This window comes from Molothrus ater, chromosome 3, assembly GCF_012460135.2.
Source record: "Molothrus ater isolate BHLD 08-10-18 breed brown headed cowbird chromosome 3, BPBGC_Mater_1.1, whole genome shotgun sequence".
Classification (NCBI taxonomy): domain Eukaryota; kingdom Metazoa; phylum Chordata; class Aves; order Passeriformes; family Icteridae; genus Molothrus; species Molothrus ater.
This window is the reverse complement of record NC_050480.2, coordinates 103265820-103281422: the sequence shown is the minus strand read 5'-3', so window position 1 is coordinate 103281422 and position 15603 is coordinate 103265820. Positions and strand designations below refer to the sequence as shown.

The 15603-nt window shown below is 39.0% G+C and overlaps 1 protein-coding gene across 1 annotated transcript in view; it reads left to right on the top strand.

The window, feature by feature from the left end:
* Positions 1 to 13835, top strand: part of MMS22L (MMS22 like, DNA repair protein) — a 90036-nt gene extending 76201 nt beyond the window's left edge. Inside the window, 5 exon segments of the mRNA XM_036380964.1 lie at positions 3863 to 4074; positions 6400 to 6566; positions 7962 to 8058; positions 9189 to 9356; positions 11616 to 13835. Of these exon segments, the coding sequence (XP_036236857.1) occupies positions 3863 to 4074; positions 6400 to 6566; positions 7962 to 8058; positions 9189 to 9356; positions 11616 to 11700 (729 nt within the window). The 3' untranslated portion in view covers positions 11701 to 13835.
* The last annotated feature ends 1768 nt before the right edge of the window (positions 13836 to 15603 follow it).

Below are 15603 nucleotides of genomic sequence, written 5' to 3'. Positions count from 1 at the left end.
AGCTCTAGCAACTTTTAAACTATTTTTTGGTTTTTTATCTTGCCTAAAGGGTTACTGTCTGGGTACTATTTCTTTCACTGCACATGTGTTTTGGTAATACTTGATGACCTAAGTAAGATTTTTATTGAGATATAAAAATTGCCCTCAGATATGTTTGAATTACTGACTTTGGAAAGTAAAGCACAAAGAATGTGAATGAACAGCCATTTTACAATAGTATGAGACTGTTCCTAATTATGAAATAGTGAGGTATGTAAAATTTAACTGTAGGTATTTCACTACTGCAAAAAGAAGTTGAGTTGATTTGTGTGGTAGTGGATTGCTAAAATCTATCATAGAAAGTTTCATATTGCTCTTGATGGATTTCTTGGAGAATGATTTGGAAGAATTTCAGTACATGTTTACCAGTAATATGGGAAAAGACTGAAGCAGTGTAAGAAACTTGTTTTGGAGAAGAAATTAGTTTAAATCCATCTTGCAGAATACAGTGTGGGTGCATGGAATAAGCACTGTATACATAATGACAGGGAAGGTAAGATTTATCAGTATTAATTACTGCTTGATTTATCAGTATTAATCCTGTCCAAATGAAGACAATTTGTTGATTTCTGTCTAAATACTGGGAAAGGCAAAAGAGCTTCATTCTTAGTAGTGCTTGGCCCATGCACTTCCCAGTGATTTTAATGGCTCTGTGCAGGCTCAGCATTTGTCAGAGATCAGACCTTGAAAGCCCTCCCATGAGCCACATCTGTGGTCCGATATTTGAGCAAGCTTATCAGTACATTTTGTGAATTATAATATGTGTTTAATAGCAATTGTACAACGTTAATTGGTGGACAGCAGATTTATTCCAACAGTGGGACTTGCAGTGTAAGTCATCATTAGGTAGCTTGGCATTTCTGCAGTGAATAGTTCCAGTAATCCACACTAATCAGTTCTTTGCTCTCCACAGGTGATTTACAGATATACAGATAAATCAGAAGAGGCAGCTCTGGCCACAAAACGGTTCCTGCAGTGAACACACACAGGAATCCGTTGCCTTTCTGCTAAAATGAAGAGCAGATGATGTCATGCTTCTCTGCTCCCTTTACAATTTTATTTTTTTTTAATCTTAACCTCAGAAGATGGCTGAAGAACACAGTTAAGGAAAAGAAAGCTACTCTATCCAACCCTTTAAAGTCCATCTGCTTTGTAGGGATTGTCCTGGGGGTCTGATGTGATTGATTTCAAATCTCTGCTCCAGAGTTGCAGTCCAGTTGCACGTGTGTTTCTTTTTTTCTCTCATTTGAACAGCAGCTTCCTTTATCTCGCTTAATTACTGGTGGGATTTAAAAGAAGAAATTTCTGTGTGATTACCTTGCAATCACATCCTTGGCCAGCACTGCCTAGGGTGTTTTGCCATTGTAGCTGGAGATTTGCACCTACTGTGCAGTGTTGGTAATTCATGCCTTGTGCCACTTGGGATATAGTGTTGTCAGACCTTGGGCAGGTCTGTTGCTCTCTGCACTTTGAAAGGAAAAGGAGGAGTCCAAAATAAAGAACACAGCGCTGACCTGAAGTGAGTAGGTCTTTTTGTCCAAGAGAGAAATCCAAGGTTTTTTTCTAATTTTTTGGGATGCTGTTTCCAAATCAATTTTTTTCAACCCAAAAAATGAAAATGCTTTCATGAAGGATCAGGCTAGGTTTGTTTGAAATGAAATTACTAGGCCTGCAAAAATTAGTCAGCATTCCCTCAGATATCTAAATCCTAATATTCTTTTCTTTTTATTGCAACAATTTAATAAGTCTAGGATCATTCTTACAAACAGTAACTCTTACTAGTTAATAACTGATGTCTTCTTGATACTATATATAATTTGTTGATCCTCAGTTTGAAGAACTGTCTCATTTTAGCAATTGTCATTGTTAGTTCTTCAGAGGTGCTGCCTCCTTCATGTATTCCTGCAGGTATCCTCTGTAAGGTTGTGATGTTCTTTGTGTCCCTTTTATCCCATAAATTAATACACTTTGTCATAGATGTCTGGGTTCTTTTAGTGTTAAAAACAGTCTAGTCTTAAGAGTGCCAGTTCCAATATTGGGATTATGGAGTACATTTTGTCTTTCTGTATGAGCTTTACTACAGAAAGCACAGGCAACTCTTCTTTATGCCTGCTGCAATATCTTACTGAAAACATCAAACACTTAAGTTTATACACTAAATAGTCTGTCATCTCTAACAGTCTCTGAGTCTGCTACTTGCCAAGAAGTATCACTTCTTATTTAAGAATTCCGATACAGCAGCAGCAGCTTTTTCCTACAATAATTTACTCTATGTGCACAAAAGGAGGAGAAAATCTGAAGTTTTACTCAAAGCCTCAGTTCAGAAAGTGTGGTTTTTTATCATTGAGATTTGCCAGAATTATCAAGGAACCACAAAAGTATGTGAGCTAAAAACCTTAAGCCAAATCTGCATTCAAGAGAGCCACCAAGTCTTCAGGCACCTCATTTCTTGAAATCTCATGTTTCTGTATTTGTTTACTGTGGAACCAAAGGTGGGAACTCAGCATTTCAAGACCTTCAGCTATGCCTCAGCCTGCTTTTTTGCTTTTTTTTTTTTTTTGTTCCCCTGAATGTTCTGTCATGTTCACACAGACAGGTACAGATGAAAATGTTTATGGGGAGTCAGGAAATGGGGGTTTTTTGACTTCTATACAAAAAGCAACAAAAATACACCTTTCCCATAGCTGGGGAACAAAAGCAGCTTGACTTGATCTGTTCATTCCTATTAGGGGCATTAGTTTACCTCAGCAACCATAAATATTCAGACAGATACTCCTCCTACCAAAACCAGAGTCTGGATTGCAATGCTAATGGAAAGTTGAAGTACTGTTGAAATTGCTGTCTAGGGAGCTCTGTGCTTGACCTTGTTTTACAGCATTATTCTTGTTGGACAAAACTATTGTGAAAGCTGAGTTCTCAAGAGGCTTCTGTTTGTGCTGCTGACTGTGACCCTTGAGATAGGAGATCACGGGACCTTTTTATTTTTTTCTTAGTGATTTGTTCTTCTTGCTCTCAGTAGTCAGAGGAGGGGGAAGGAAACAAGATCTTAACTTTCTCTTATGGGAACCCATTCCAGTAAGAATATTCTTTTTTTCAGGGATGGACCATATATATGTTCTATAACTACAGGTAGAGTTCAGATAAGCACTTTCTGGGCAAGTACTTTCATTATAGATTTTTCTCTGGATCAATATAGCTTATATTGGATAAATCACAGCAGTTTTAGCCTTATCTTAAACAGAGTTTAAAACCTCCTCTAAATCCCTTATAAATGGTGCCTAATTTACCCTAATTTGTTCATACTATGAGAAAATCTTTTCTTGTTGGAGCTCAATTCTAAGTGCTCATTTTTCTGTTGTAGCATTTATGCAAAATTTCACACAATCCTTTACAAGCAGATGAGGTTTTTATTCTTTCTGTCCCATCTTAAATCTTACCTGATTAACATACTTTGTTAGACCATGTACAGGGTTGAAAGCAGAAATGAGAAGCTTTTGGGCACAGAAGCTTTCTCAGGTCTGAAATGCCACGGTTTTATTTTGAATTTGAAGGGGGGCTTGCATGTCCCAAAGCTTACCTACCAATATATTAGTCTAGTGAAAGATTTTTCTCTGCTTTGCAAGTCTTGCCTGCCTCTGTCTTCATTTGCAGATCATCATGTCTGCAGCAAATCAGCGATGCTTATTTGTCAGGCATAGTTACTCTGTGTGCAGCAGTTTACACAGCATGTAGTGAGTGTTTACCATACAGTTGTTAAAGATTTATTCAACTCTATTGCTAAAGATTTATTTAATTCCTCACTTTGTAAAATTTTCTTCCACAGGGCCTGTCCTTCATATGTTGTCAGTCCCAAACACAGGGTGCCTATTTAAATCAGCTCCTTGGGAGCATCATTCGCCATTATTTCGGACGATTCCTGCCTTCCTCCCCGACTGTGCCTGGTGCTGGGCAGCATCCCCTGCTCACTGCCTTAGGCAGCTCCATCACCGCCCCCCAGCTGCTCCGCCTCCGCAGGACCACCTTGCATGTCATCAGGTAAGGACCAGTGGGGTATCAATCATCACTTACTCAGGTCTCAGATTCAGATTTCACAAACAGCTCATGAGCTCAGGCCTCTGCTTTCCTCTCAGCTGATGGTGTGGCTCTTGGAAGAGCCTGGGAGTTGCCAGGCCGGGAGCAAAGGAAGGACAGTGTTTATATATCAGAAGAGTAAAATTGGAAAGATTTGTGAGAGATTAATTAAGGATAAAAGTCCTAGGCCACAACAAAAAATATTGCAGGAGGTCATGTGAAATGCAAGACTTTTTCTAGAAAAATTATGCTCCAATAGACATCATCATGTGTGTGTCTCAGGCTGTATTTAGGGGTACTGAGTTGTAGTGCTGAGAGCTGCCACAGTTACCTGTGCACGGGGGCCTTGTTGCTCTCTAAGTGTCAGGGCATACACAGGTGTGCCAGCTGCCCAGGGGACATGGAAAACTGAGAAGAGGGAGACAGAGAGGCGGGGAGACGTTATTTGTTCACTGCGCTGTCACCACTCGCACGATGTCAACAGCAGCTACAAATCTCTGTTCCTGCTGCTGAGAGGCTGACACTTGGTTTTATGTACTGCAGAGTAGTGAACAATCTGTACTTTTTTTCTGTGTTGGGAAAGGATTTAAACCCCCTCAAATACAGGCCTATATCCATGGTAATTGGATTTTTATTTGTTAAAGAGTGGGTATACATGTTGATCAGAAAAATAATGTCAGTGCTAATCTTGGGTAAATATGATAGGCAATCTTGAAGTAAAGCCTGTATTATCACCTATTAAGGGAGTCAATTAAGATTTCACAATCTTAATTCTGACATGTTTTTGGATACCCAAACTTTGTCATCTTATTAAAGTTATTTTTGAATGTGTGCATGCATGTGTGAACATGGGGATTAAGAGTGGAAAGTTCTGAAGGTGTAATGGTGTAATGCACTTGGTGATTTTTAAGATGTGAAACATTCCTTAGTGATCTGGGAAGAATGTGTTAGAACTGAGCAGCACTCTGGTTTCCAAATTGCTGGGTGGTCATGAGGCAGTCATGGGGTCTGTACACAAATAGGTGCAGTTTGCTCACCACTTTGCCATATGAAAGCAGTGAATATATTGCTGCTGCAGGGGAAAGGGAACCTCACCATCAGGATTGTATTACCCAGCTCACAGAGCTGTTGTAGTGGAAGAACACACAAAAAAAAAAGTGGGAAATTTTCAGAGCAATTAATGAGACAGAAGATTTCAGAGTTGCTAATGTTAAAGTTAGACAGACCACATGATACAAGAACTGTGGGTGTCACAGCTTTCATTGGCCAAGTCACACCAGTGCTCTGAAGCAGTCCAGTGAAGTACACAGAGCTCTGAAAGTCACATTTCATTAGAAAGTTGTAGAAGCACTCTTTCCTGAGCTTTTAATAAGGATGCTGGTTTTTAATTGACGCGCTGCTTGGCCAATATATGTGCCTTGTTTGAGTAGGTAACAGTAGGTAATTAGGTAATTAGGTAACAGTACCTAATATTAAATATTTTAAATTGTTTTTTTGAAGGTTCTGGGAGTGCTCTTGCTGACTGATGAATAAATGCTGTGTTCTCTTTCACCTGCAAAACTTAGTGTCTTCAGATTCCATTAATTTGTGGTGCCAAACCAACAGTAGTTCATATTCTTGTATTCTTTTGTAGAAAATGAACAAATCAATGTGTTAAAATTGGAACACTCCATGTGTGTGATGTTAAAATTTGCTCCTGTTGCAGATTGACAGGTCACCTTTTATCCTTGTGCCAGATTTTATATTGGAGATGTTTGTGTTAATTCTGACAGAACAAAATCAGTCACTGGCTGTCCTGTTACAACATACTGTTTACAAAAATCAAATAACAGTACCAGTGTAACAGCAGAGCTGTTACCACAAGTATGATTGTGAGTTTGCAAAAGCACATAAAGCTAAATAATGTAATTAAATAACAGCTGTAGTATGCATGTTGGTTTAGTATTTTAGAATCTTGATTCTTTCATTAATTCAATTGTATTATGAAGCTACCTTTGTATTTAGCTTTTAATAGTCACACTTGGGTTTTAACTGTAATTATGATGGCTCTTATTTCTCACTCCTCTCTGAACAGAAGAGTCAGAAGATATCACTGTCCTCTGACAAATGGGAGTCATTGCTACAACTAAGATAAATAGAAGCCATTATTTAAGCCTAGATAAAGATAGAAATCTATGTAATAGGCCTCCTGCTGAAATATCACAGTTATTTTAAGGTATACGGTGCTTGCATTACATGGAAAAAAAACCCAAATCATAGACTTTGTTCTGGCTTGCTTTGTCTTCCCAGGGAAAACTACCTGCAGTTCAAAGGGCATGCTCCACCTCCTCGCTTGGCCTCTGTTCTTGCTTTCATTTTTGAAGTACTTCAGAGAACCCAGAGCACTGAACTGTGTGACATAGACTTGGTTCTCCCAGCTGTGTTGAAGTGCTTGGTACTGGTTAATGAGCTGCAAGGTGAGCTGTTTGTTTGCTTTAAGTACATCTCTCCACGCCTGCAAGATTTCTGCACTGCTGAGCATCTTTCATCCCAGTATTTAAGACTCTCAGATGAGATGAATAAAACAATCTGGCCAGATAAACTGGATGAGGCTTTTTTTTCATTAACTGGTCTGGGACTTTTGCCTCTCAGGCAGAGAAATCCTGCCTCATTTAACTCTCTAATGAACTAATCAGCTTCTCAGGAATCTGAAGGCATTTCCTTTTTTCCCTATCCTTCCCATATAATCTCCTCCATTAGCAATTGTGGAACTTTTCTTCCACCTAAAGTTTTGAGACCAAATAAGACTAGTGTTATGTTCTCCCCATAGAGGCATTATAAATGGATTAAAAGTAGCATCTCTGAAGGTATCTTTGAGTCTTCTTTCTTCTTTTAGCATGCTTTGTTTTGTAGCAAGAACATCTTTATTTTTAGGTACTTACAGAACGAAGCACTCTTTTCACCCCACCATTGTATAATGAATGTATCTGAGCTCAAAATTTCCATTTCTTGCTGCTAGAGAGGCATTAAGCAAAATTTGGATTCACCTCTGACTTCTTCTGGGAATTTTCTCTGATAAAGTACTGTTTGATCTGGTCTATAATAGTTTCAGGGACAAGATGTGCTTAGGAAATTGGCTCAGTCATCACCAATTTTCTTCCCCCTTTTGCCATCCCAGCCATATCTGCTAAAATCTGAGTACCCACATTGCAATGTGCTGGTGCAATAAGCTCTGGAAGTCCTGGGCTGCTGTAGCCACCAGCTCCCTGCCTGCCTGGACAGGGCTCTGCCACACCATTCTAGAAAAGTCCTTGCAGCCCAGTTCCACATTTATAAATGAAGAGCTGTATCTTGCAACTTGGATATTTATTTGGAAACAATTACTGAGAAAACAGTGGGACAGGTTGTCGGGTTTTTTAGAGGTTTTTTCCCTTAAAAAACAGAGTTAGGATGCATTTCAGAACAATCTCCACTAATGAAATTACAGAGTAGATCCACACAGCTTTGAGCAGAATGTCATATTGTAACTACCTTTCTTTTGAATCAAATAGGAATGCTTAAAGAATATAAACAGAACTTAGATTTAAATAAAATCTCTATTTCCTCTAAATGTATATATCTTGGCTTTAAATCTAAAAAAACATAGCGTGTTTAAAGGATAATGGTGGTGAAAATAAGACTTTTGCATAAACCCGTGACTCATTCTGTTCTTTATAGACAGTCTAACAAAGTGCTCTCACAATCATTTCACTTGCATCAAAGAAATATTAAACCTTTTTTTTCTCATTTAAAAATTTTTGTCTTCATGAAAGACATTCTCCAGATGGTCAATTCAAGAGCTCTGTGTGAATCCTGTGATTTTTCTTTTGCAGTTAAAAAAATATCTACAGACATTGTACAGTACATGGTAGAAGGCTGCCAAGCAGGGTCAGGAGGAGAACATGCCACCCAGCTGACTTCTGTATTTAGGTAACCAGAAAATATGCCAACTGGCAGCAAAGCTGCTGCAAGCCAATTGACAGCAAACATGTTTTCTTAAAATAGCTCATTATCCGAACATGTTGCATTGTTGCTTGTTTATGGTATTTTAGTAATGATACTTTTGGCACTGGATTTGAACACAGCTTTGCCAAAAAGCCTGAGCAGAAAAACAGAAGTGAGAGGCATACCTGCTTCCTCATGGATGAGGTACTATTTTGAGAGGCATATAGTAGGGAGGTGTGTTGCTCCTGTGATGGGAAAAACTCCTCAGGAATGCTGATGGTGCTGTGAAAGATGTGTGTGCCTAATTTGAAGTGCAGCTAATATTCATATAACAAGCTTAGCTTTTTTTATTTGATTTTGTGACAATAACAGATTATTATAATGTAAATTATCCTTATTTCATAGCTCTGCAAAATGAATCCTGTGTCTTCCATGGATACAGTAGCAGAGCTGCATCACCTGGCACTCAAAGACATTCTGCAAACCTTAAGCACTGCTGCTGTATTGGGCTAGGTCTAGGTGAAAGCCTTGAGAGAGACTCACTGAAAAAAAAATGGGTGTTTGTGGGAATGCCAGTCTATATGTGATACATCAATTTCATGGGATCTGGCATCCCTAGGGTGCTAATTTTGATTTGAATGTAATCTGTGAGCCTTAAAGTCCTCAGGTCCTCAGGATGGAAAATGGATGTACTTTCATCTAATGGTCTGCCCTATTTAAGGTCCAGGGGAGCTTTATAAGAAATGCCAACATTGTTTTTGCAAATTTGAATCTAAAACTCTTGTTTTGTTAGTCTTTTTATTACAATTATTATTTATTAAATAAGAAATGTATGGTTTAGTTTTGCATTCACACACATTACAAACAAGGTAGTCCTGGTGCAACAACAGCAGAATCTGCCAAATTACTTGAAAATAAATGTGTGGAATTTTTAGCATGAGGCTTCAAAACCATCCTTTGTTTAGAGAAAGCATTCCAGGTAGAGTATTCCAGTGTAACAAAGTGAAAATTGCTATGCAGCCAGATTGTGTGTTCTGATTAGACTCTACAGTTGTTGTTGGCATGTTCTCTGCATCTCGTTTTGACCCTGCATTAAATGCCCCTGTATCCCCCAGGCAGTTTATCCAGGACTACACTGCTGTCTATGATCACCGGGTTTTCAGCATACTGGAGACAGTGGCAGTCTTGGATCAGACTTTAGTTACCAGCCTGATTCCCACAATCACACAGTCTCTGAAGGATTCTGAGCACAAACAAGGCCTTGGAAGAAATGCTGCACAGAGGTTTGATTTTCATTTAATATTACTTTTGACTATGAATAGTAGAGGTTTATTCTGTTGAAAGCAAGCAGTGATAAGACAGCAGCACAGACACTCAAAATGAGTGACTTTAAGTGTTTTAGCCAGAAATCTCCCTCAACTCAAGCCTTTCATGGTTTAAAGCCATCTATATTTGCTAAATATTTCTAGAGATGTTTTGATACTAGGGTCCACAGACCACAGTAGAATTTTTGTGAAGCCAAGTTGTCTCTACAATGTTCGTTGCAAAACAGAATTAAAAATTACTTACCCAAAGAATTTTCCTGTTAGTCCCTGTTTTAGAGGACTTTATGGGTCATATGTGAAATTATTCTATAATCAGGTATGGTCTGAGATGCTTGGAAAATAAATACCCCCAACTGAATATCAAGAGCTCTCTCATAATCTAAACTTGGAAGAGTTGTGGCTGGCTCCAATAGGCACAGCAGGCTCACGATTCCTTGGTTTGTCCCCCAAGAACTCAGGACAGAAATATTTGACACTTGAATCCATCTGGCATTAGGAGAAATGGCACAGGAGGGGAGCAGCTCTGCAGGGATGGTGGTGTCTGAGTGCAAATGCAGCACTGACCTTTCAGCATCTATGCAAGTACTGCTACAAAACTCCAGGAAGCTGTGCCTTGTGGGGCACCTGAGCCAAAAGGGCTCTTCCTGTTAGTGCTGCTCACTTGAAGGCTGCCCATGACTCTCCTGTGGTCTGGGCAAGGAGCTGGCCCTGGCCCCAGTGTTTGCATTGCTGCACATCCTGGGACTACTCAAAGGAGAGGATCCACTCATGCCTCACACTGGGGAAGTTTTGAGGGGTGTGTCAGCAGGGCCTGGGCTATAAAAAAACAGAGTTGTACAAGACTAACTCATGACACACTGAAGTGTAGTCACAGGGTATCATCTTCCATTTAATGAAAAATGTATTTAATTAATTTGTAATTATATTACTCACTTTTTACTATTCACTACCAACAACTGCATTTGCTTTTATTTAAGAGAATTTGCCCAGGATCAGCCTGATGTACCGTTATATGTAGGATTTCCACACAACCTGCTTTTCATCTTTTGATAATGTGTTTCACAGCTAAAATTTTTGCTTGTTTTTCTTTTGCTAAATACTGTTAATATGGTAACATTCATCCCATTATCTACAAAGTGCTGAAAGCATGCAGGTTGTTTGAGCTTCCTGAAATACATGCTTGGAGATTACTGAAGAGCTCCATTTCCTTTATCCTCATCACTTAAACCATATATATTAGCTAACCTGTTGTCGATGCTTTCTATTAGTAATTTGTATTTAGAATGTGCTCCATTACCCAGCAGCCTGAGGTGATCCATGAGCATTTTATTGTAAGAACACTAATTTTCTCTCTTCGAGAACACCTGATTTTCTCTCTTTGGTCCTAGACTCTAAATAACATGATATTAACATATTCAGTGCAATTACTGTAGACATTAAAGTGCAAATCTGTATTTATAAAAGAAGTAAGGTTCAGAAGTTGCATTAAATGCTTATAGTGGTGATGTCCAGTGTTGTAATTGCAAGGAACTAGTATGAAAACTGCAGTTTTGTTTGCTCAAGTTAATATTTCATGACAAAAATAGATAATTAGAAAAGACCTAAATGTCAGAGGCAGTACTTTAACAATAATTACATTGTTTGGGTTGGAGAGTATTAGAATGAACTTTAGGTGAAAAGTCTCATCAACACATATGCACTCTTCTGGAAAATCCACTTGAGTGACAGTTCCCTTCTGAATTCCAGGTTTATTTTAAACAGTTATTGTCCTTGGTTGAGGATGGTGGTCTGCATCTGGTTGGGTGTGAGGGGCTCACATCACTGTGCTGTGGTGAGAGTCACAGGGATTGCTTAGGCAGAAATGAGAGAGCAAACATCATCAAGACTGAATGCTAATATCATCTAGGCCTTGGAAAGTCCATGTTTTTAAATAAGGAACTTGTATTTCACAGCAGTTTACTAATCAAGTAGGCTTCTAAGCCACTCCACTACATTTCTAGCTGTAAACAGTGCAGTCCCTGTTCTTCCTCTGATCTGGCCATGCTAAAGAGTCACAGCAAAAAAGCAGTTGAATGCAGGGGGGGGAAGTTAAAATGTTTTAATATCTCAATATCTAAACAATGTGTTTGGGAATTACACACTTTTACTCCTAGGATGTGTGAGATTATTAAAGTAACATGTAACATGTTATATGTTTTGGTTTTTTTCTCCCAACAGAGAAGCGTATAAGAGACTCTTATCTCACCTTGCAGAGGCTGGACAAAATGAGATACAAAAACTGGAAAATGAGACAGATCAGTAATGTGCTGGTGATTAATCCTTTCCTCTTGGACATTATGACATTGTTGGTACCTAAAACTACAGACTACAACACACTAGACAAGTTGTTTATCTTTACAATGGAAATACATGTATCAATTTTTGCGGTTGTTCCACAATTCTTCCCCCAATTTATGTATTAATTGAAAAAAAAAAAAAACTTTGGTATTTTATTGTCATGCATTTGAAGATTGACTCAATATCCTGATGAATCGCAATAGAAAAATTGAAAACTAATTTATTACAGATTCAAATATCTGTATAAACAGAGTCTATATTGCAACATACAAGACAGAATTTCAAAGAATTTTGTAACTTAGTCAATTGAATGAGACCTGTCTCTCTTAAATAGTGTACTTTTGAAAATCTTACTCAGTCTGTTCTTAAGAAAATCATATTTTTGTGATTTCTAATTTATTATTTTAGTAGAATGGGAAAAACGTGTGCTCTCTAGTACTCAACTTGTTGAATGCAGTGCGTTCACCAGGGATTGTGCCCGTGTGATAAAGCTTGTGTTAAGAGAGAGTATTTTTTTAATATGTTTGTGTTGCACAGAATGTATATAGCTGTCTTTGACTTCCACCTGTATTAAAACATTTCAGTATTTCATATTCCATTGTAAAACCTCTCTGTTTTCTTCATGGATAATATAAGAAAAGGCAGGTTTAGATTTCCTGTTCCCTTTCTTTTCAATGCTATGTTCTTAAACTTGATCTATATTTTCCAGGGGTCCCAATGGTCTTTTAATTAGTCATGACATTATTAGTTGTACACTTATACTAGGTGTGAAAGGTGGGAGGGAAAAAGAAGAGAGGACAGACTTCTAATTAAAATCATTTGATGATAGGCTAGTAATTATTCCTGTTTGCTGGGAAAGTTGGATCTTTCAAATATTTTGCTGTGTTATGGGTCTTTCCAGGGTCGATCTAGCTTTGTAACTTTTTCTACATTTTTTTCCTCAAAGTGTTCAGGAAACTTTCATTGATGGCTATGGTATCCACACTTTTCACTTCCACTAATAATCTGAAGCTTTCTGAAAATTTCTGAAACTACTTACTGGACTTTGGAGTGGGTTGCGTTTGCCATTATTGGCAACACCAGTGAGCAGGCTCTTACTTTTAAAGTCACTCATATTTTAATTTTACAATGTTAACGGGAAGGAAAAAATTATTTTTATGTTTAATAGCTCCACAAAAATCCCTAAAATCTTGTTCAGAGCAGCTTCCCTTTCGTTACAATAATCTTATCAAGTCGAACTAGATAATCTTCTTGCCTAAATCAGCTATCAGTACTTCAGAAGGCAGTAACTAAAAGCCTCTTTAGGCTACTTAATAGTGCAGAACATGGAGGTTCTTTTCATTATGAAAGTAACTTATTGAACTTGCATTGTAGCTTCTCGTAAGCTTATGTACCTGGGAGTTTTATTCATCCCAGGAGGATTCTGCTTCTGAAAAGCTTTTTTGAAAAAAATTAAAAACACCCCTCTCCATGAGAAATTAATTGAGGATGCTTTTGAAATTTGAGTCCTACCACACAGTAGATCCCAGAACAGATGTCTGACTGTAGCATTACTTCCTGAAAGTAAAAACTGTGATTTTAAAGGATAGAACAGACATTACAATGAAGCACTTAACGATGTGTTTAGTAGGTTATTAAGGACATATTTAATATTATCTGTGGTGGCTGGAAGTTTCTGAAAAAGCAACAGGAATTTATGTAAATGCATAGCAGCTCCTGGCACATAAGAAACTAATTTAAACAGTTTGGAAAATATAATTCTTCTTTGTCACAAAGTTAATGCAAACAGAAACAAGGCATTTTGCATCATAGTCATCAACCAGTGCCAAATGGGGGATCTGATGGGTGTATGGACATTTGCAGATGTGAATGATAGTTCCAATAATATTAATGAGAGAAAGACTTGCAGAGTACTAGTTTATGCTGACCTACCAAGCATACACCAAACAGCAGTCCCAAACCAGTCAGAAGGAATGAAGAAAATGCTGGTTTTAACTAAAATGTAGAAAAAAACCTAAAAGCTAAAAAAATATATATCTTATTAGATGCTGTCTGTATAGAGGCTGCTTAAGGCAATAAACATTATTTAAATTAAACCTTTCTGTATTATTTTACACTGAAGAGTTTGGTCTAAAAAAGGGTAGATTCAGACTAGATATGTGAAAGAATTTTCTTTATTATGAGGATGGTGAAACACTAGGACAGGTTTCTCAGAGAGTTGGTAGACACTCCGTCCCTGGAGACATTGAAGGTCAGGTAAGATGAGGTTCTAAGCAACCTCACTCATCTGAAGATTGCTACTCATTGCAGGGCTGTTTTACTTAGAGGATGGCAAGGGTGTCTCCCAGTACGTTGTTTAAAAATAACACTGCTTACATGGACAAACATTTCCTGCATCTGTAAATTCTGCAATGGGTGGTGAAAAGGTCCTGAAAATAAAATTGTAGCTAGAGTACCTAATTCAGAGAAATTTCATTATTCAAACCCATCTATATGGGTTATATATATATATATATATATATAATGAAAAGTTGGTGGTATTAAGCTGTTTTGAATGTTGTGATGGTTTAACCCCAGCCAGCAGCCAAGCCCCAGCTTGCAAGCCAACAGCTGCTCCCCCTCCAGTGGGACTGGGGAGAGAATTGAAAGGGTAAAAGGTAGGAAACTCCTTGGTTGAGACAAAGACAGTTTAATGGGGAAGGCAAAAGCCCTAATAGGAACAGAATGCAAATAAAGCAAAGCAAGGAATAACTTCACTGCTTCCCCAGGGCAGGCAGGTGCTCAGCCATCTCCAGAACAGCAGGGCCCCATGACACATAACAGTGTAACATGGGAAGATGAACACCATCACTCCAAATGTCTCTTCCTTCTTCCCCCACTTTATGTACTGAGCACGATGTCACCTGCTCTGGGATGTCCCTTTGGTCAGTTTGGGTTCACCTGTCCCAGCTGTGTCCCCTTCCAGCCTCCCAAGCGCCCCCAGCCCCCACCCCAGCAAGGCACTACGAGAAGCAGAAAAGCCTTGGCTCTGTGTAAGCCCTGCTCAGCAATAACAAAAACATCTCTAAGAAGATAGAGTGAAGAAAATTAACTTTACCCCAGCCAAAACTAGTAGACATCTATTTACTCATAACTATAGAATCAGTGTTTGTCAGTTGTTGCAGTGTGATGCCATTCCCTGTTTCACCTATCCCAACTCCTCAGGTGTGCCAACCTTTCCTTTCCCCTTGTGCCCTCCTGCTAAGAGCTGTCCAGCAATCTTAACATTCCAGCAAGGGTGTCGTGTGGTTGGCAGAAGTTCAAAAGATGCCCCTCAGGTCCGGGCTCATTGGCCTGTCCAAGCATCTACATCCCTTGAGCCTTCCCCTCCTCACACCTGGTTGGCCCTCACCTGTCCCTTCCCCTCCCCCTGTCCCCGGGGCTTAAAAGGAGATGGGACCATGCGGTCTTGATTCTATTGGGAGCTGTTTCAGAGGTCTACCATCCTGCAATAAAACTCTGGATTACGACTCTACGATAGAATCCTCTCCTTTCTCTTCACCGGCGCCTGAACCTTTTCCACCAGAGGTAAACTGAGTTCCTACTATGCCTGGATTTGTTCCAAGTGCCCAGCTGCAGCATCCAGCCAGCCAAAGGTATCTCTGAGGTGAAACACCACAGCTGCCGCCTTTGGTCCAGCAGCAAGGGTCAGACGGGCCTAGGCACATCCCACCCTGAAATATTGGGATTAATATTCCATATATTGGCGCCCAACGTGGGGCTGCTCGAACCTGCAGCCCGAGAAGGAATCTCAGAACCTTGGAAAAGCTTTAAGGCAGCTTAGTGTCCACTGGAGAGCTATGCATCCACAGCTCTACCTGCCTTAAAG